This window comes from Argiope bruennichi, chromosome 3, assembly GCF_947563725.1.
Source record: "Argiope bruennichi chromosome 3, qqArgBrue1.1, whole genome shotgun sequence".
Taxonomy (NCBI): Eukaryota; Metazoa; Arthropoda; class Arachnida; order Araneae; family Araneidae; genus Argiope; species Argiope bruennichi.
The window spans coordinates 1,345,097-1,367,534 of NC_079153.1; the positions used below are offsets into that span (position 1 = coordinate 1,345,097).

The window sequence follows — 22,438 nt, forward strand, 5'->3', positions numbered from 1 at the left end:
CTCATCCTTCCGCGTCTCTCCCCTTAATGCGATAGAATCGTCAAAAAGTGGTCATCTCAGAGTACTGAAACGAGCAGTACAGAGGTACCTTCGGCATGAGTATGGTGGTAATGCACCTAAGGTCAAAGCATTCTCAATGGCTAAAGTAACGAGAAGGGTGCTGTCACAAAAGTCGTTTGGTAGGGCAAGAGTGTCTGAAGAGAATGTCAACAGAATCCGTACTTCATGTCAACGAAATCCGAAAAAATCGTCGATTCTTCCTTTAGTCGGGCATACCCAAATCAACTGTTCATAAGTTAGTTCACAAAAGGCTCCGTTTAACTGCGGTAGTACAGGTAGTACAAGCTGTACACGAAATCAAACCGAAAGACAAGAAGAAGAGATTAGTGTTTGTTGTCACTAAACGAAACATAATAGATACTATTAACGATTTTTTTTAAATGTGACTTTTATCGATCATGTCACCTTTTATGTAAGCGGTTCTGTGAACTGACACAATTGTAGAATTTGGGGCTCGCAGCAGCCTCATGATTTCGTGGAACATCAACGTGACTCACTGGAAATGAATGTTTGGTGCGGCCTTCTTCATAACCAAACAAAAATTATGCAAACCCTTCATTTTTGTGGAAAATTCCATAAAATGAAGATATCTATTGTAAAATTTTAGAGGAGTATGTTTTCCCTCAGTTGGTTGATATTCAAGCAGAGAAGGGTCCTGTCTACTTTCAGCAAGACGGAGCACTATCTCACATCAATTTGCCTGTACGGGAAGCATTGGATACCCGATTCGGCAACGAGTGGATGGGAAGAGCAGGGCGTATTTCTTGGCTTCCAAGAATCTTGTTTACGCTGAGAAAATTCAGGAAGTAAACCATCTCAGGGAAAGGATAATCACTTGCGTGACAAACATCACTCGAGACATACTGGCCAGGACATGGAAAGAGGTTGAATATCGTTTGGATGTGTGCCGTGTCACGAATGGGGCACCTATTGAATCAACTAAATAGTAAAAATCTTTATAAATTAACCTTTGAGTGCATATATATAAAATTAACCTAATTTTATGATTGATTAAAAAATGTGTGCATCAAAACCCCAGAGTTCTTTTATGGACATCCTGTACTTCTTTATTACATTTTGAATGCATCTGGCACAACATTGTATTTTTTTTTTCGCAATTTCATGAAGATATTTACCTTGTTCAATTGTTTCAGTACCAAATTTCGAAACACCTATAACTGTTTTGGTTTTAGACCTCTACTGAAATTTCATTTTCACTCGAAAAACATCTGAATTCTAAAGTAATAAAAATATTATAAATATAATTGTTAAGACCCGCAGCTTTATAATGTGGTATGTAATTAAATAAATACATTGCGAATTCGAGGCATTTGCATTAAATTTTCCTTTCTGAAACGGATGAATGTTTTCGTACTCGTTTAGGATTTTTCGAACTTTTCTTCTTTAATCGAGTTCAATTTTCGTTGATTTTTTCCCCTTCCGCTTCTTTTGATGTATACATTCTTCATTTTCTTTTTCAGCTTCATGCACTAAAATTTCTCTTCAAAAAATGGACAAACTTCAAAGAATTTGCTTGAATTTAGATATTTCAGTGAGTATTCGTTCTCAAGAGCACTTAGAGAATGAATCATACAATGATGAAAAAGAAAATGATCTATGCTTAACTTTTTTTTTAATAGAAAGCTGAATTTTTTTTTTCCTTCATTGGTTTTACTTGCTATGAGCAATATTTATATGTGTTTGTATAAAAATAACGTTTATATTTTGGATGATATAATATTTCTTCAATTCAATTTTTTTCACATATTTCATTGCTAGCAATAGGGAAAGTTTACAATTAAATCAAGTGAAACTTGTAGAATAAAGAAAAAATAAACTAGTGAAACTTGTAGAATAAAGAAAAAATAAACTAGTGAAACAATATACTAAAGCTTTAAATACTGAAGAAAATCTGAGTATTCGTAGTAATTTTTTTTTTTTTGCAATCTCGGCTTCTATTCTGTTAAAATCTGGTTTACTGAAGTAGATGCTGAGGAGTTAGAGTGGCCTGCAAGATTTTGGATTGCGGGATAATTTGAAACATCTAATGCCAAGTAGATCCAACTCCCAGGATTTTATGGCTTACCAGTTTTCTTTTAAAAGACTCAATAAATCTCACGGAAACATTTCAAAACCTAGTAGATAGCCTCTCTCACAGAATAGTACCTACAAAGGGTGCAGCTTCATAATTAATGCATTTCTGCAGGACATAAAGATATTAATTTTCCTAAGGCATATAAAGTTGGGTTGCGCTCTAATGGTGAATAATTCCATCGCAAGTATTGTAATAAACTTCAGGATGTCAAATATATCTGTAATTTAAAGTAAGTACATAATGTATAAGCATACAGAGGTATTTATCAAAATTCTAATTCTTTAACCAGTACTTGAAATTTCAAGTTCAAACTGCAATTTGGGGAGAAATCTTCATCATTTAACTCTTCATAGTGAGCAAGTGATAATGAAGCTTCTTCAAAATTATAAAAGAAAAAATATGCCATGTTTTTAAGCATGTTCATTAAAAATTATTTATTTATTTATCATTTATTAAAAATGCATTGAATATTTCCTCAAATATTCAATGCATTTATTTCGAATATTAATATAATGTTTCGGTAGCCTATTGTCACACGTTCTGTAAGTTTCGCATAATTTACTGAAAACTCTGCACACAGTAAGAATGAAACATGTGTGGAAAAAACATATAATCTTCCCGAATATATAGACTATTTTTACGAAATTGTAATAAATGTTGCGAGCAGTAAATAAATGTACTGATGAAAATTGCAAATCATCTTCAGCTTTCTATGAAATAGAGTAATTCCCAATCCTTTTTTCCTTTATCATCTTCTGGTAGAATATCTCCAATTATTTTCTGAGAATAAATTTTGAGTTCAAGTACATCTTTTACATCATCGAAGCTTAACTTTCGACATAAAAATTCGAAAAAAAAAAAAAAATTCTGCTTAAAATGTCAAAATACTTTTGATTATAGAGTGAATGTATTTTATTATATGAGCCATTCTCACACCAAATCGATTAACTCGGCTTTTTTTTTGTATTGCCAAAGCATCTTATATACTCTTAATCTTTCATATCCATAATGCACTTTTCCAGTAGTGAGGATCAAGACCATTTGATGAAAAAAATTTTACTGTCAATCGAAAAAAAAAAATTCATAATCCAATTTTTTTAACTCTATACTCTTATTAATTGGGCCAACTTAAGCCGCATTGCATTCCAGTCAATGACGCAGTGTGTGCGTGTGTTGACTAGTATCTTGTAAGTGTGATAAAATTTTGAAACTGTTTTTTAACTGTTTTTTTTTTAATGTTAACTGTTTCTTTAAATAAATGTTGTTGTTTTTTTAAAATGAAAAGTTATATTCCCTTATTCAGATAGATGAGATTACATAGAAGTAATTACTTGGATGCGGAAAATGATGATTCTTTAGTTACGACTTTCTTTTGAAGAGTGAATTCGATGTTATTACTTTTTCACTTGTCAAATCAATTAACTTATTGAGTCAAGCCAAACTTTTTTTTATAATAATAATGATAATTACGAAAATATGCTATTTTATACATTTTATGATACCTTGATTGAAAGTTACTAAATTTATATAAAGCTTATATAAATTTTTATTTTAAATGGAATAAAACTTATTTTCAATGTTGCACTCTACAATGCTTATATAAATTTATATTTTAAGTGGAATTTTAGAAAAACAAATTATTTTATCACGTTTCTTCATTCTGTTTCACGAAGTCAGTCCATTTGGCAAATGAGCTGGCACATATGGTAACTCTTGTATTATGCTTTTAAGGTTCTAGAAGAAGAGGTGAGTGACGTGCACTCATTTTTGTGAGCCATTGTTTTTTCTTAAATTGGCATTGATCATCTCATTTTCTTAAATTTATAAGACCCTTTATAACTTTACTCTGCTCATTTAATTCTGTTTTATGCAGGTAAATTGCAGCAGCGCACCTTCATCGAGGACTGAAACACCTCCTAGTGACGCCTCTCCACAAACACCGCCCGCGGCACCCAGTTCTTCCCCTTCCAGAAGAAACAGCGATCGTAGAAAGCGAGGATTCGTTCGCAAGAACACTCAGTCTGCACCGGATTCGTTTGACAACGACGACGACTCTTACTCTGGGGTGCCCACAATCACGCACTCCTCAGCTGAAACGGTAGATACTTCCACCAAGAGGAACGAAGGTCTGTCCATCGGGTACTTCAACTTCGACAGCATGCAGAGGTTGCTGGATTTGTCGATCACTGCTTCCACCAAGCCGGAGAAACCAGCCTTCCTACTGACGCCAGGAGGTAATGATATTGAACAGAATATAATATATATTTTGAATGAACACCGTTATACGAAATTTTAAAGATTCTTCCCTCTCCATGTCAAAAGAGACGTTGTCAGGAATCTGCTCATTTTTAATTTATCAAAATAAAAGACATCTCCATCACATACGTGATTATTTTCTAGCATTACGCGGCGGACAAGTTACCCAATACTGGAAATGAATGGCTGAAAACGTAAAATAGGAGGGATTGTAAAGAAAAAAATGATCGAATATTATTTTCACGGTGAAAGTGAAAGTCGTGCAGGTCTGAAAGTCTACTGGGTTGTGGAGAAAAAAAGAGTGCCACGAATTTCGTGTTAAAAAATAAAATATTAAGTAACTTTCACGCACACTAATCTCTCAGAAAGAACAGATCTATTTCAGAATATATTGATGATAAATATCACATCCAATTTGATGCGTTCCAAGCATTAGACTTCATCCACCTTTGTTTTAACTTAAATTTTCAAAACTATGGCTCGTAAAACAGGCTGAAGGATGGCATCAAAATTCTCTTCCATTTCAGTAGTTAAATATCAAATGGAGTAATTCTTAGTTTTAATCATAATATTATTCTCAATGCTGCTTTCATTCATTAGAGCAGGCAGCTAACATTATAACAAATTGAATAAAATGCAAAATAAGATAATATAAATAATATCAAGTTAATTTCAGTCTTCGACTCTTCATCGGAGCTCTTATCTCTGTGACTAAAAAATTCCTGAAGGGTCGGTTGGGAAGGCTATAGGATGGTCAGAGGTAAACAAAAAAAAATTGATGGCTACGGAAGTAAACAAAGAACCACATAAATAGAAAATCAATAGAAGTTATTGAACGATCTACAAAATGTAATAAAATAAAGCTACTCGTATTTAATAATGTGAATTTGAATCTCGGTATTTGAATAACAAAGATTTGAATAATAAAATCGAAGCCAAACGAAACAAGCTGGGCCACCGCGAAGCAGCACACACAGTGGAAAAGAACTAAAGAAAACTACAGGTCAACAAAAGCCAATGAGATAAACCGGTAGTCGCCTAAAGACGCGAATAGAGAAAAATAGAGAATCAAAGAGTAAAAATAGAAAATACAGGGTGTTTATAAAGTCCCGGACCCATTTTGATGTTTAATAACTCATAAAATAATAAAGATAGATTTAAATTAATAACATAAATGGTTAAATAGACTCAAAAAGTTTCATGACCCTTGTCAATGAACTTCCACGTGTGCCCCCTTCGTCGCACGGAGAATATCAAGTCGATAGTCAATTTCAAGCCAGGTAGCGACAAGCATGTCGGCATCCACAGAGCCATTTGTGCACTTTATGGCGATTAACAATGCCAGAAACATGAAAGGATTCTTCATCAGAGAACATTATGCTCTTCAGAAAATCAGCAGCATCTTCTATCCTCCTTAGCATATCTGTTGCAAAGGCCATCCTCCTAGGTCTATCGTTCGGTTCCAAAACTTGAACAATTTGAACTTTGTATGCATGCAGTCTTAATTTTTTCTTAATAACCTTGTACACCGTCGAAATTGGCATATCCAATTCTGTTGCCGCTGATCTCACAGATATTCTAGGATTGTGTAAAAATGTCTCTCTGACACGCTCAACATCAAAATCACTTGTGCAAGGACGTCTGGAACGTTTCTTATCTTCGATACTTCCAATTTCTAGAAAATTCTTTTTCCACAGCAAGATGCTGTTTTTGGATGGAGGATCTTTTTGGTAAATTCTTCTGAAATTTCTCTGTGCTTGCACTATCGATTTGATTTCTATGAACCACCATAAAATCTGTGCTTTCTCTTGTGGTGTATGCATTTTCCTTAATATCCGCTCGAATAAAACATCACATACGAAAGTACTACATAGAACAAACACGTCAAAAGTAAACATAACATTGCAATAGTTGACAAAAACAAAAGAGAGAAAAATGCAATTAATAAGCAGACAATATTTAGAATAGTACAGATATTTAGACTGGAAAATGAAATTATCTGAAATTAACCACACGCGCAGACGATATTTACAAAAGTAAAAATATTCAAACCTGAAAAGGAAAATATATGAGTTATTCCATCAATAAATGTCATAAGTGTGTTTATATCTTTATTATTTTATGAGTTATTAAACATCAAAATGGGTCCGGGACTTTATAAACACCCTGTATATAGGAAAAATAACAGAGATTTTAAAAAGTGAATGTAAAATGATAGAGTACGCAAGAAAGGCGTGACAATATCGGTGCTTTATTGCTGAGAGAACATCGCCCAGTTCATTAGTTAATAGTCCAATTTGGACAATGAATAAAGTTTACAGTTCCATGATAATTTTGATAAGGTTTTCCGACCCATTTCCTTCCAACTACAGTTCATATTGATAATTCTAAGATTGGCATTCTCCAGTAATCTGTGTAGAATTGTTTCCTACTAATCTTTAATAAAAACTACTTGCAATCTTTAATAAAAATTTGGTCTGACATATGGCCAGTGAGAATTCGGTAGAGCAAAAGTTCCTTGAGCCCTTTCGGTACTGGCCTTATGAAAGAAGTATTCACGATTTATTGAAATTGTGATTTATAGTAGTTTATCGAAAACAAAAGACATAGAAACTTACTTGAAATCTTAAATAATTTTGGCATCTTTTATCTTTTTAGTTATAATGTATTCGCTCTTATTTCCTGATTGCAACTGCCTTCGCAATGGAAGTATAATAGTCGCCAAATTAAATATTTCAGGTCCAATTTCTTACTTGTTTGTTAAAAAAAGGAAAGGTGCATCGAACTCTATGACTTTGTGTAGATTCATTTATACTATATTCATATTATGAAACTTTCCAATTTGAAACAGTAAAAGTCCCTTTGTTTATCGATATTTTCCATGGTTTAATATATTCTTTACAATAAAATTTCATAATCTATCGGAACCCGTGACATTGCATTTTGTCACGAAATCTTAATATCAACAGGAGAACATGACTTGAAATTTTCATTTCGAAAAAGATTTCATTTTCATTAAGAAAAAGACATAAGAAAAATGTAAGGTTTTCCTCCTAAAATTCAGGTAGTTTCCCGGGGACCAAATTTCTAAAATTTGAATTAAATGATCCTGATTTTAGAAATCATATGATGAGGAGGTTTTCATCCGTATAACTATATCATTAGTACATACTTGAACAAAGTTTTCTCTTCGAAATCGAACCATTCAGTGTCTCATTAGTTACCATTAATCAGAGAACACGAGATCCAGTACGAGAACCTTTAAGGACACCAATAGTGCACTCTTTAGAATTTAAACAGAATTTCAGGAATTGCTTAAAATTTTAGTACATTCCAAATCATCAACAATATTGTTCATTTGCAATTCCGAAGTTTCTCTCTTATATATCTAAGAAGAGCGAATTAAAAAAATAAATAAAAAGAATGTGATCGTCTAGTTCATTTACTCCTTCCTTTCAAAGAAACGCGAGATAGCACGCGAAGAGAGGAATTTCCTTGGTCATTTCTGGTTTCAGATGAAAGTCACTATCAGAGACAGAAGTGCAGCAGTCATTGAGAAAGGTCTTATCAAAGTGAAACATCCAGTCCTTGTACGGTATGAAACTTTGGGAAAAGAAATGCCAAATTATGTACATTACAATGGTGCGTGATTATGAGCATCATACCAAAATAACAGAGTACTAATTTAACTAAGTGTAAACAAGCATATGGTAAACAAATATTGAAAAAGAACATGCTGAACTTTGGATAATTTCATCACAATTCTATAGCTTCAGTCGTATAGTATATTGAATTTTCTATTACTGAGAACTATGAGAGCGCTCTGGTATTCAAAATTTTAGGAATATGAATTTTTTTAATTTTTAAAGAAAAATGCCTAAATTTATTAATTAGAATCGAATTATGCATATATATATATATATATATATATATATATATATATATATATATATATATATATATATATATATATATATATATATATATATGCATATATATATATATATATATATATATATATATATATATATATATATATATATATATATATATATATATTTTAATTCTAATTTCAATTTAATTAATTTCCAAGATTTTATCTTAATTTAGCCCATAGTAACTTCATTCTAAAATATTCTCTTATTTCGTGCTCCAATTCCACTTTCGGTTTAATTAATCCCTTTGTAAAAATAATGCGCCATCAGTACTACGTATTAAATGAAAATGATAAAGTGATATATTAAATGAAAGGTCACACGTGTATTGAATTGGCACCTGGCCAGAAATCCAATGTTATATAAGGCTAGTGATCATCTGTTTGGCCCTTTTTACCCTTTTCTTACTTCTGTGTGTGCCGCGCTGCGTTTTCTTGTATATAATCATGCCTGCCACTCGGAATAGAATAAAACGTAATTAAAAATACCAAGTCTCATCACTGTTTCGAACCTGCATTCTACTTCAATCAATCAATCAATCAATATATATATATATATATATATATATATATATATATATATATATATATGTATGTATGTATGTATGTATGTATCGTGTTTATCATTAAAAGCAACGCATTTAAGCTTTTTTTTCACAGAATGAATTATGTTTTTTGATAACTTTTCCAGCTAACAGAAGTGAAAATGTCTTTGCCGACTAAATTCATATATTAAAACTTTTAGAAATTACTTAATTTAAAAATGAAATTTTTTAATATAATCTTGAAAAATTAATAATCAATTTTTAACTTTTCTAAGAAAATTATCTTACCTACGAACTTTACAGGAGAAAAAAATGAAGAAAAAGCAAAACACTCTTTATATATATATATATATATATATATATATATATATATATATATATATATATATATATATATATATATATATATATAGCTATAAAAAACACATTTTTAAAGTATATTTATACTTTTTGGTGTTTGTGAGAGAAAAAAGAAAAGAAAAAAAAATGCTCGAAATTTTACCTTGTCTATTATTGCGTAAGGATCAAGCAATTAAAAACATTTTCGAGCGCTTTTGTGCGCGCGGACGAAAACAAGATATTCCTATTTTTTATAACGTTAAAAATAGACTCACTTTTTCAACCGTTTTTCGGAAATGTGAGAGATAAGCCGGTGGAAAACTGGGCCCGTGGGGAAGGGACCTTATAGCATTTGTGCAATAAATAAATAAAACATTTTTAATTAAATAGGAAACCAATCAATGCTCTAATTAGGAATTTTCGAGCACTTCAAAATCGAAAATTTTGTTATATTCTTTCACGGTAGATAAACATTTTGAGTTTCAAAAGATATAAACTTCTTGTAGCGAAAAGTGTCACGTGTTCAGATTTGCATAATGTTTTTTTATAAGTATTGCCAGAAGTATTTTCCTCTGAGGTATACAATCTCTATTCGTGTTATAGAGCAATTTTATTTTCTATGGAGTTCAAGCAGATGGCAATCGATTTTGCGTACACTTCATGGTTTCATAAAATTTCTTGTAGTGTTGTACATTTGGTATAATGTATTGATATCTTCAGATTTTAATTTACTAAAAGAATTCGCAATACTTATAATAATAAAAGAAGAAATTTATTAAGGACCCAATAGAAGAAATTAAAAAATAAAGAAATTTTTTTTATTAAATATTAATTATTACGGCTTTATTCAAAAACATGTTACAATTTTTATTTAAAAATTTATTGCCAAGGTGAATATTTATACAGTGCTTTATCCAATTCTTAACGTGATGAAATGAAAATGTTACGACAGATAAATAACATTGCAACAAATATCCATCCAAAATTCCTAAAAAAATCATTAAAAAGTAAAATATAGTGTGGATGCGATTAAAATTTTTATCTTATTTCTACTCTCTCCATCAACTTCTGAGACTATTAATTTTTTTTTTTTTTTTTTTTTTTTTTTTTTTACTTCATCTACTAGATTTCTTTCATAGAAAAAATATTTATTTATTTACTTTTTAATGCAATAATAGAAACGTGTCTTTTGCATAAATATTCTTATTTATAATCATTGTTTATAAAGAAATGGTTTGTATTTAAATATTAAAAATATTAAGTAGATTTAGTTTCCAGAAATTATCTAACTGCAAATTCACTTTCTAAATTTTATACTTTGATTAGTTTCATTTATTGGACAATGGCAATATTGTCATATTTCTCTTGAATAAACTCTTTCTGAAAATGTTTAAGCGACCCAATATGACAGATTAGACTATACAGTCTAGGTCTCTGAGTCTTTCTCTTGGCTTGGCACTTAAATCTCATACTTAATTTCCAGAATATATCATATTAAAGTTTAATTATTTTGACTGCTTTATTCAAATATCAATAATTAATTCAAAAAAAAATACTTTATAAACGTACTGTAAACGGCTCCTAAGTTTGAAAAGATTATCTCCTACAGTGATGTGCAAGGTCATCCTTATGTTTTAAATATAAGATTTTGCATCAAGACATTTCGTGATTCATTCATCAGCACATCAACAGACATAAAACCAAAATCGTTCACAAAGAACTCCGACATTCGCAAGAACCTTCGCACTATGAGCATCATGTAGTTAAACCGCACATCATCGTGCCCTCCCCAAATTCTGCTTTCTGGACATGAACAAAGCGAGGAACTGACACTTTCGTGTGAAACCTGATAAATTTCCCTCAACAAGTGAAGCAGCAGATTTATTGCTATGAGGGCCCTTTGCACAAGCGCAAGAACATCACAGATAGCCGACGTTCAACGTGATTTGCGAATGTGCTTCCCCAGGCTTCGACATCCAGAAATAACAAGAACGCTTGGAATGCTGTAGGGCAAGGAGACTTTTTTGAAAGACGCAATGTTTCCACATAAATAAACTGATTACCTGACAATAGATCTGGTCTCGAAACTTTTTCATTTCCTCTCGAAATCTAATCATTACTACTGCATTTAAACAGTTTTATTACCTGGCGTTTCTTCTTTGTAATACGCTTTGAAGGTGCCTACGCACTTAAGACGGATTGCGAAATGTCGTGTTCCAATATCGAGAATAACAGCTGAACGGTTGTGTGGAACTTGCGCTCAGTTGCAATTGCGCTAACTCATTAAAAAGTGTCTTTTGCTCTCAAGCCTTAAATAGGGTACCACATTATAACTTTTATCTTTGCATGTAAGATTTGGCGATTTTACAATGTACGCCATAAGGTAATCAATCACTGCCAGAGTGAGAATGATACTCCATGTCCCTGATAACGAAACGATGCTTCCGTGTGAAAAACGCTGATGACCCTTACCGCGTTTCAGACGAGTGTTGAAAGTAATAAATAAGATGTGAGAAATTGGCTTTAAAAATTTATTATAAAGAAACACGTTTATCATTTTCCCACACAAAAGACATTTATAAAAATTATAATTTTGATTTGCATAATATAAATTTAATCTAATAAAGCGAAATATAATTTTTAGTTTTATGAGGACTTAATCTTTATATCTCTTACGGTTTAATTTTATTTAAAAAATGAAAAAAAATACGTAGAAAGTGCTTTAATTCAAATTTGAATGGATATTAATAATGTTTAGTCCTTTCAATATATATGCATCCTTGCATGTATATATATATATATATATATATATATACCACAACCTGATACTAGAAATATGCTAATGTATTTTTTGCGTTAAAATTGTTTAAATAAGTTGTTTTGTTTTTGTTTTTTTTTGCAAAATACTAAAAATTTTGTCTAAAGTAAATAAGATAGGAATCATATTAGTAATTTAAAAAATAACTTCTGGTTAATTCTCAGAGGAGAAAAAAAAACATATTTTCAATAAGAAAATGTTGATAATTATTGAAATTCCTTCAAATCTGAAATATATTACCTCATTTTCTAGCTTATTTACAGTCCGATTTAACTATACATAATCCAGTGTTCCAGCAATCGACATGTAAATGTAACATCTATACGTGCTACATTAAAATTTTTAATTCTGAGATACAGTATCATGAGCTAAAGTTTTATTCACAGGTAATGTAGTAGCAAATATCTGCCGATTTTCTTAAAAGCGCTGCCAATGATTTATTACTAATTTTCAATTTGCTCTAAATCTATGCACGAAAGAAAGCTAAAAATAAAATATATTACTTTATATTTTATTCATTCTTTTGTTTTTTTCGCCCCTGAATTTCTTGCCAAAAGTATAGATTCATATAGATTGGACCTTTATCGTACTCAAAAGTGAGATTACAATAGTAAATATTAAAATATTAGGCTGTACGATAAGACTAATTTTCAGAGCTATGTAAGCATGGTTTCTATCGTCACTTTTTTTTTCTAAAAAGCATTAAGTAGTTGCATTTAGGAACAAGATTTTTTTTTTAATATTGCATCTAAACATACTACTAATGACAAAATTTTATGAAATAAAGTAGGCAATTTAATGAAAATTGCAAAAATAAAATTTTTATATAACCTTCATAATCTTAAGTGTGAATTAGCACAATTTTTCTCTTATTTTCATCTATACGTAAAAAAAACTTCATATTTTTCTCTAGAAAATTTGCAAAGACATGCTCTTAGTTTTAAATTTCGAAGGATTGGAACTAATATGGAAGAAAGCATTATTTCAGAATGCAACTAGTACATCATCCAATCATTATGGCTTCAAAAAAAAAGTTTGATAATCAGGCATAACGTAGCTCACTTTCATTCTTCGGCTTTTGTACCGTCGTCTTTATAAGAAGGAAAAAGAAACTAAAGGAACTGAACATTTAAGCCACTGGAATACTCAGCAAGGAAAGAAATTTTAAAAAAAAAATTCGAACTCGTGCACTTTTTAAAAGAATGGTATATACAAGGTGTCTCAAAAACCTTGACCGTGGCTTTTATTCCTTAAATATTGTTTATAGACATATACTGTAAATTACAAAGTTGCGTAAAAAAAGGTGTAAAATGTTATGAAATCGATTAAAAATTTCCGGGGATTAAACAGCAAAAAATATAAAAATAAAATTTTTATACCAAACACGCATAAAAAAATTCCCAAGTGTAAAATGTGCCTCATCCTCAAATAAGGTCATGTACAAAATTTCAGCAATTTATCACAAAAAGTCTCAAAGATATAAAACTGCATAAATGCTGACTTAAACCACTTTTCGATGCCTGGGTATGAGTTCACAAAGAGGGAAAATCATGTCGGATGTTCGTGTTTTAAGGGTCGTGCACAAATTAACAAAGAAAGTAATGATTGACTAAATAAATAATAATTTTGCTATTTATTGGTTCAAAATTATTAAAAATTTGTATAAATAATAACTTAAAGGAAAGATTACATAAAGGAAATATTACATAAGAAAAGATTACGTAAGTTTTTATACAAGTTCATTGACTGTGCTATTTTTAAGTTACATTCTGTAAATCATGATATAAAATTTTAAAGTATTTTTCAGGAAGCATAGATTTTAAAATTTGTATTTAAAACTAAAAATAGAAAGCATATTTTATTTCCTTATGGTGCATTCCTGCGTCGCGTCATCTGCACTGAAGCTGAAAACATTTGCATTTTAATTTGTGATTGATCCTTCTCCAATTTTGTTTTAACATATCCTTGAGAATTTTCGTGATAAAATTCTGAAATTTTGTACATGATCTTATTAGAGGATGAGGCACATTTTACTCACTGGGAAATTTTTTTGTACTGAGTACGTATAAAAATTTAAATTTTGTATTTTTTTAAAGTTTAATCCCCTGAAAATTTTAATGGATTTCATAATATTTTGCATCTTTTTTTACGCAACTTTGCAATTTACAGTATATGTCTATGATCAATATTTAAGGAATAAAAGCCGGGGTCAAAGTTTTTGGGACACCCTGTATATATATATATATATATATATATATATATATATATATATATATAATTTATTTTGTATGCAATCGTAATGCTTTCCTTGTTCTAGAAGAATACAATGTCACTTTCAGTTCCCAACATTTTATAAGGCTTTGTGATTTAGTGATTAAAAATTGTAGGATCCTAATTTCAACCGGAGAGAAATGGTGATAATGAAGTGTCATATATGTGATGAAAAAAAATTGATATTTGTCTCTATTTCTTAGGTAACCCTTTTGCTATATTAGGGGCAAGCAGTCCAAAGCTCAACATTCCAAAATTGACCATGTAGAGAATATTTCAACATTAATCTTGTATTCTGTATGAATGGAACTTATTAAAGTTCCATTCATACAGAATACAAGATTGGCATCTAAAATCAAACAAACAGGCCCTTTCTTATGCAAAATCAAAACTTTCTTTTCTAAAATATGTTGTTTGGAGAGAGGAATGTTGCTTTGATTTAGATAGAAACATTAATTTTAAAAAAATGTCACGTTTGGAAAAGTGAAAACAATTCTTCGTGCAAGAAATTCATCATCACTCGCAGTTTTCTGTTCATATGTTACATGCCGCCGTTTCTAGAAGTTCTTTAGTTGGTCCCATTTTCTACAAAAATATACTGTATGGTGCCGATAGATTCAGTTAATTTTTATTGGGATTATATCTGAACTAAGAAATGAATTAACTTTATCAGTGGATATTTGATAAATGTTTGTTAACTAAGTCAAAAAAGCCAGTCCTTACGTCACATGAACTCAATTATTATTAAGGTAAAGCAATTCTTATAAGTGTTGAAGGCGTTAATTTGGAACAAATTTTTAAGCATTTTAATTAATACAATACCATTCTATTTTTTTTTATTTAATGTAAGTTAATAAATATGTTATATGCCTTAGCAAAGGAAAAATAGAGTTTAAACAGCTTGAAATTAAGTTATAAAACATCTTATATCCTTTGAGAATAAATTTTATTGACCACAGTTTAATACTTATTACAGTCTAATTTAATTCAAATGCTTTAAAGATAAAGTTAGGTTATTATTTTTTGAGGGGGGGGGGATTCCTCCAAAATTGGCTTAAATTGGAATTAAAATTATTTCCTGAATTCGATGTTCAGATCAAGAAGTATATCGTAGCTCTCATAAAGCAGTTATAATTATTATCCTTATCATTAATTGGAATTAGAAAAAGCTGAAGTAAAAAGATAATAAATAATATAAAAAGGCATCAAACAATAGAAAAACAAGGCTGTATGCTTCTATTTCTTGAGAAACAAACGAATGAAAAATGAAATGCTACAGTTCATAAAATATCAAACTTGAGTTCAGATTTTATATGCTGATATGAACTTAAAAATGAAAACCTATTTTGCATTATTGTGTTTAAAGAAATGAGTGATGTCATTTGAGGAACCATTTTCTTTCATTGAACCGATGAAATAATTTTAATAGGCTATGTTTTATTCTTCTTTAAAGTGTATTTCTCCGAAAGTTTATTCCATTTTTAAAGACAAATAAACTACAAAAAATGTACTGCTTCTGCTTTTTGAAATTAGTTTTTTGTCAGTTTTCATTAAAAACTATTTATATGACTCAAATGTGACAGACTTTCCTTATTTCTGCTATTTTAAAAGTACTCCTTTTAAAGTAAGCAACAACAAGCTAATTTTCGTCTTAACGCAAGAAAATATAATTGCGAAGGCAACAAAGTCTATGGAATGATAATCGTGTGGAACGCGCTAATCGTTCTATTTACTAACCAATTGCATTAGATTTTTTTTTTGTTAATTTATACAGTTGTATCACTGAAACCTGAATTCAAAGCCCAGACTTAAGTCTTTTCATAGTCTAAAAATTCAATTACCTACTTATTAAATAGCCTATTCTATATAATATATACGTATATTTCAAATTTCGCATGTGAAAATGTCCTTTTAAGAAATCTAATTTTTTTATATTTTTTTGTAAAATATGCATTCTTTATCAGACATTTCTCTGTATAAAAGCAGTATTGATTATGCAAATAGAATTCACATGATTTGAAATATTTTTTTGAAAAAATATTTGACATAAATGTGTGTTGAAACAAACAAAGGTGTTTTTGCATAAAAAACAGAAGAATTCTCGAAATCTATTATTTATCTGCTGCAAATATATATGTATATATAAATAACATTAATCATATATCATTCTTCAAAACATAAAGGATTGTTATTTGAAATAAAAAAAAAAGTTTATTTTACCTCTTAATGCTACTTATTTAAATGTCAAATTGACTTTCGACATAATTGAAGCTCTGACTGTCAGTAATTTTTTTTAAACTTTGTATATGATCCTATTTCGTCAGTATTTTTTAAGTAACAAAAAAATGTAGCATTCAATAATTTGTAACTGGCCGATAATTGGTAGAATCCTATGATCTGTGAATCTGATTTAAATAAATGTTAAGACAATTTTACACCTACAAAAATGATGCATTGAAAACTATTTAGATTAACAATTTTTGATACTTTTATATCTATAACAATTATTATAGAAGTTGAATATTATAAAATGTGATATATCTATAGTTTTTAATGACAATTTTTCAAAGATAATTTCGAATTCTTTTTGACAATATTACAATCTGGGTAGTCATTAAATGATTTTTTTGTATATTTAGTATAAATTATAGCTTTGCATGGTATAATATCCAAACAAATCAAGTAGTTCGGAAGGAAAGGTTATAAATGTAATAATTATTTTATTTTCATTATTAAACATTTTGAATATTGATTATAATGAGACATTGCTTGATAATCTCGAACTCTCCTTTTCATTTTTACTAAATGTTTTTTGATGTCGATTTGAGCTTCTTCCGGCTTCAAAGAGAATACAGTCCAGCAGCCCTTTACACTTTTCGGACTTTTCGTTAATGCAGCGCCATGTTACCACATTTTCAAGGCTACATTGATACCCCCGCTATTGATATCCGTTTTACACAGCTGATGGCTTTCTTTCTGATGTTTCGCAAACTTCACTGCTATCATTCATATTTAAAATCAGATCAAAATAACGAAGAGAAAAAAAAATCAAACACACCGAACACCTGATTTAAAATAAACTTTCAAAATTGTTTCTAGCATTATAGAAAGAACTTATCAATTTACCGTGAGAAAAAAAAAGAAAGAATATTTCAAGGGAAAGGACCCCCAAATATCAATACGAGAAATGTGCATTCTCTATAGCCCCTCTAGATGCATGCCAAGTTTTCCTGCCAAAGGTAATTAAATCCCAATAAACCTACAATGCAAGCGCAAATGCGACTGGAGCCCAAGCTCCACAATCCCAGTTGAACTGGCATTCATTCGCTATTTCTTTATTCTTCATTCCTTCACTTTTTTATTCAAGTTTAAAACATATATTAAATTTCTCGTAAGATACATACAGGTGTTTCAAAAAGCGGAATAAACTTTTATTTACCTAAATGTTGTACCTAGACATATACTTCCGATCATAAAGTTTCAATAAATAAGGTAAGTAATCAATTAAAAATGCTTTAGCTTCCGTGGAAGTTGATAGTTAAACGTTAAAAAAAATTATACGCCCCCAACAGAAGTAAAATTTTTCTTTTACATTCATTAAATATGATTTTTTTTTTTAAATTTAGAGGGTCTAATCATGATAATTGTAAATTAAGATGAAATTTATTTTAAAAATTCAAATTTAATCATTACAGAAAAGCATGTAAATTTTCGTCTCACAGTTCATCCTTCCATTATCAGGGTGAAAAATATTGTTCATCATGCATAATGTTGTACACTTTCATGGGTCGACAGTTGGAACTTCAATTTCAAAAGAAAAGTGTAAAGAGACTTGAAAGACTGAACATTTAAGAAATCTCAGTGAAGTACCTGAATGCCAAATATTTATTTATTTATTTGCTCGGTCATTCTTGTGATAGAACAATGTATTTAGCAATACGGAATGTTGGGATATGCAGCCAATTTATACCGTGTGTAATTAATATGCCGACCAAGTTGTAAACGAATACAATTGTCATTTTTCGAGTGCTCGGCACCGTCCCATGAAGTGTGCTTATAGAAATGTGTTCTACGATTAAAAGTCACGGGATTTTTACTTTCTTGGAGAGGATCAAACAATATGCATATGACGTACAAACTGACATTTTGATTACTCTCCTGCTAGTGAACGAATAGTCCAGAATTCAACATTCCAAAACAGAGGGTATGGAAACTATTTCAATTGACAACTGGGTCCTGTCTTAGGTAAAATCAGATCCTTTTCTTTTTCTCAAAAAAAATGCAGTTTGTAAAGATAAATACAGTTCTAATTTCTAAAACTACCACTTCAGGAATGGTAAAAGATCCATTATTTGTACAAGCGGCTCATAATCAATGGACATTTTATATCAGTGTGTGGCGTGGCAGTTTTACAAACGCTGTGTTTGGCTCCATTTTGCACAATAGTGTACTGAATGGTAACCAGCACATTCTTTTGGTTTTATTTGATACAATGTCTGAACTAAAAGATGAATTCTCTTCGGCGGTACACGCTCTCGATGTCTATCGATGAATTAAAAAAATTAATGATGAATTTCTTTAAGTCACAAGTGGTGAGCTCGGTTGTATATGAGCAAATATTGTCAAAAGAAAGCAACTTTGTATAGGTATCGAAGGTGTTCATTTTGTACATGTTTTTAACTATTTCAATTATTGTATTAACTGAGCTTTATTTTAAATTTAATGAAAGTTAATAAATACGAAATTATTTTTTGTTTGCCTTTTTAATAACCTTTCGTCAGACGAATATTATCCATGAAATTTATAATGAAAGCCTCTTTCAAACACCAAACAGAGGTAGGGAAAATAAAAGGAATAAATCAATAGATTTGGCTTTTTATATATCAATAAAGACACTTTTTTTTTGCTACGTGGGCCATATAAAAATTTTAATTTTGTAGTTTTTTTAGTACCTTTTTCTTTAGAAGCATTTTCGTACATTTGAGTAACTTTACTTGATGAAACTTTGCAAATGGAAATAAATGTATGTCTAGTTGCATTAATTAAGGGAATGGAAGCATATTCTACTTTTTAAAAACCCTCTGTATATAGCTATGTTAATAATATAAAACAGATAACCAAATGTCCCATAATTTCTGTAATATTTTGCCTCCCTGACTACGTTTCATTTCATCAGGTATTTTTAATATTTTAAAAATTTAGAACACAAAAATAATCAAAATGTCTACATTAATCTGATATACAATTTTTAAATAGGTGTGTTCTTCTAATGGCATGAATGACATAAAATTATTAAATAACAAAAAAAAACCCATCATATTTTCTCTTAATTGAGTAAATAAAAGTAGAGTAGGAAAACAACGAGAACAAAATTTTCATCCATTTTCTCAGCATCTTTCCAGAAATATTCCTAAACATTGTAAACAATAAAAATATTATACTCTTAAGCGCCTAAACATTACATCATTAAATCTTGAATGTCATTATTTCAAATCAATCAACAGTCATCTCTAAAAAGAGACGCTTATCGATTGGTGAATCATCTAAAATAACGATATTCATATGAAAATTTTGTAATTCGGGTTTTATTTTTTTTTCCGTTCCAAGATCAGAAGACTATAAAAAACGCAATGTGTGATTTTTTTTTTTTTTTACAGGAATGCGTCTATTGCCTCAAAAAATACGCGATTTTTTAAAAAATTTAGTTGGAAGCATATATGTATCTCTAATGGAAATGAGTCAATGGGTCACAATTAGAGCAGACATCTTATTTATGCTGATATAAAAGTATTTTTAGACTAAAAATTAAAGTTTATGATCAAAAGATTTAACATCTTTAATGTGCATTATTAGTTTTATTTTAGTTTGAAATGAAATGAAACTTCTACAGTATAATAAAAAGCATAATATATAAATAATAGTTAACAGTAGATTACAAACATTATAACAAATCTTAATAAATAATTATTATTTATATATTCAGATATATTAGGGACGAAGAAGTCCATTTCATTGTAACAAGTTTCCATATTTCGGATTTTATTTTCATTCATTTCAAATACCAGACAAGTTCAAACTGTAACCGTGCCCTATATTCATTTTTGATTGAAAATATTGTTGAAAATACAAATGTTTAATCCTGATGTTTAAAGGCAATAAAAGCTTAAGTTGGAAATAAATTTATCTTTTCTTTTTAACAAGAAATCTCTTATTTATTTAATTATTTAGTTAAAGTTATTTTTTTAATTTCAAGATAGAAAACAAGTTTCTTATTTAACTTTCATTTTCTTAATTTTCTAAACAGTGCTTGAAACCATTTGCAAAATGAACTGGGATGACTCTAGGATTGGCTAAATTCTTGGAAAAATCTGTTATTTGGTTCCGACTTAAATCCACCGCCGTCACATGAGCATCGCCATTATGCTCGCCACCAGAAGTCCCGATTAAAAAAAAAGAGGGTCACCTAAAACGGGAGAAATATATACAAATATAAATAATAAATACTAAAAGGGACACCATTTAACATTGGAATGAATACATCTTACTAATAACCCTACATGTTCAATAGATGGAGAAATCCTGTCATAAGATATTTATTGTGTTGGCAGCCGAAGACAACCGACCATGCCTACTCCAATAATATTTTCATTAAAACAACATTAAAATTTCATTTTTAAACTGTTTGAAGAAGATCTTATTTCATACTTTTTACAACTGTTAGAAATAAATGTTTATATAATTTTACTATACAACTGTTAGAAGATTTTTCTTCAGTTCATATGGCTAAAGCAGATTCTATTTCTATGGATTCTTTTTATTTCGATCTTTTTGTTATCATTTTTATTTATAAAAGCTTGATTGACCTTTAAGGAAAGATAAGAGTGACTCCTCAGTGGCCAAAATTAGAAAACAAAGACATCTTACAGTGTTCAGAAAAGATATAAGAACTTTCTTTATCTACTTCAAAAATATTATTTGATTTAAAAAAAAATATTTTATGCTTGTAACTGAAAAAGAAAACTAAGGAATTTTTTATGCATGTATTAGATCTTTTTTTTTATTATTATTATTCTTTCTACGCCTCCAAATAACATTTACATGTTCATTTTTTTTTTTTTTTTGTATTTTCTGTGATGAGGAAAACGCTCCTCCAACAACTGTGCAATCGTGCGGAGGCAGAAGAAAGCTCTCCTTCAAAGCACATTATTCATGAAGTAAAATACTCTACGGAAATTTTCATATTACATTCACATACTGTCTTTAAAATATTAAGAACATATTTTCCAACTCTTCAAAGATCTATTGTTCGTCTTATGAATGGACTTGAGTTTCCAAAGTACCGATCATATGTTCTTTACTTCCAGAATTGTGGAAATGAAATTTTGTTCAATAAATAAGTTCTTCAAAATTATTTTCCCAGGTTCGATTTTATTTATACAAAAAAAAATGCCACCTACAGTAAAAATTGACACAAAATACAAATTTAGGAGCGTAAATTAATTTATGTAAGTTGATGTATTTGCATGCATGTGACCCTTTGACGGCTCAACACCTGACACAGATCTACAATTTAAATGAAAAAATCTAGCCACCAACTTTTTTTTTGTTTTTTGCGTTTTGTCGTTCACTTGCTATCGGACAGAGAGATATCCAAATTTCCTAAATAATATATATAGGTTAGAATTCTGTCAGAAATCCATAAATTTGATTTAAATACAGCATACCAAATCCCATTCATCTAGTTCAAAGCATTTTTGAGTTATAGTATTCGCAGAGAGATATAAATCGAAAAATGTGTGTTTGGTTCTCGGGAAATCTGAAACTTGAAGATTCGTCGAAAACTTGAATCCTGATATTTTAAAGACTTCAACGCAATGTATAATATTTCATGCAGAAGGGAATAAAAAATTGCAATCATGAGGTAATTAAAGCTTTGCTGTAATCTTTAATGTGATCTATTTTTTTGACTATAAAATAACACTTATCAGGCCTTCTGAAATCGAGTAATGTATCAAACTTTAAGTGGCAATTTTTTTTTCTTTCATAAAGTGCAATGGATGCAGTGCTCCCTGCATCCGTTTTCCCTGCTTAAGACACATACAAATAAAAAATACACTAGT

The 22,438-nt window shown here is 29.9% G+C and overlaps 1 protein-coding gene across 1 annotated transcript in view; it reads left to right on the forward strand.

Annotated features, from left to right (window-relative positions):
• The window catches only part of LOC129962700 (uncharacterized), a 451,475-nt gene that overhangs the window by 228,910 nt on the left and 200,127 nt on the right, over nt 1-22,438 (forward strand). The window contains exon 5 of the mRNA XM_056076631.1: nt 4,029-4,389. Coding sequence (XP_055932606.1) covers nt 4,029-4,389 — 361 coding nt within the window. The remainder of the gene's footprint in view (nt 1-4,028; nt 4,390-22,438) is intronic.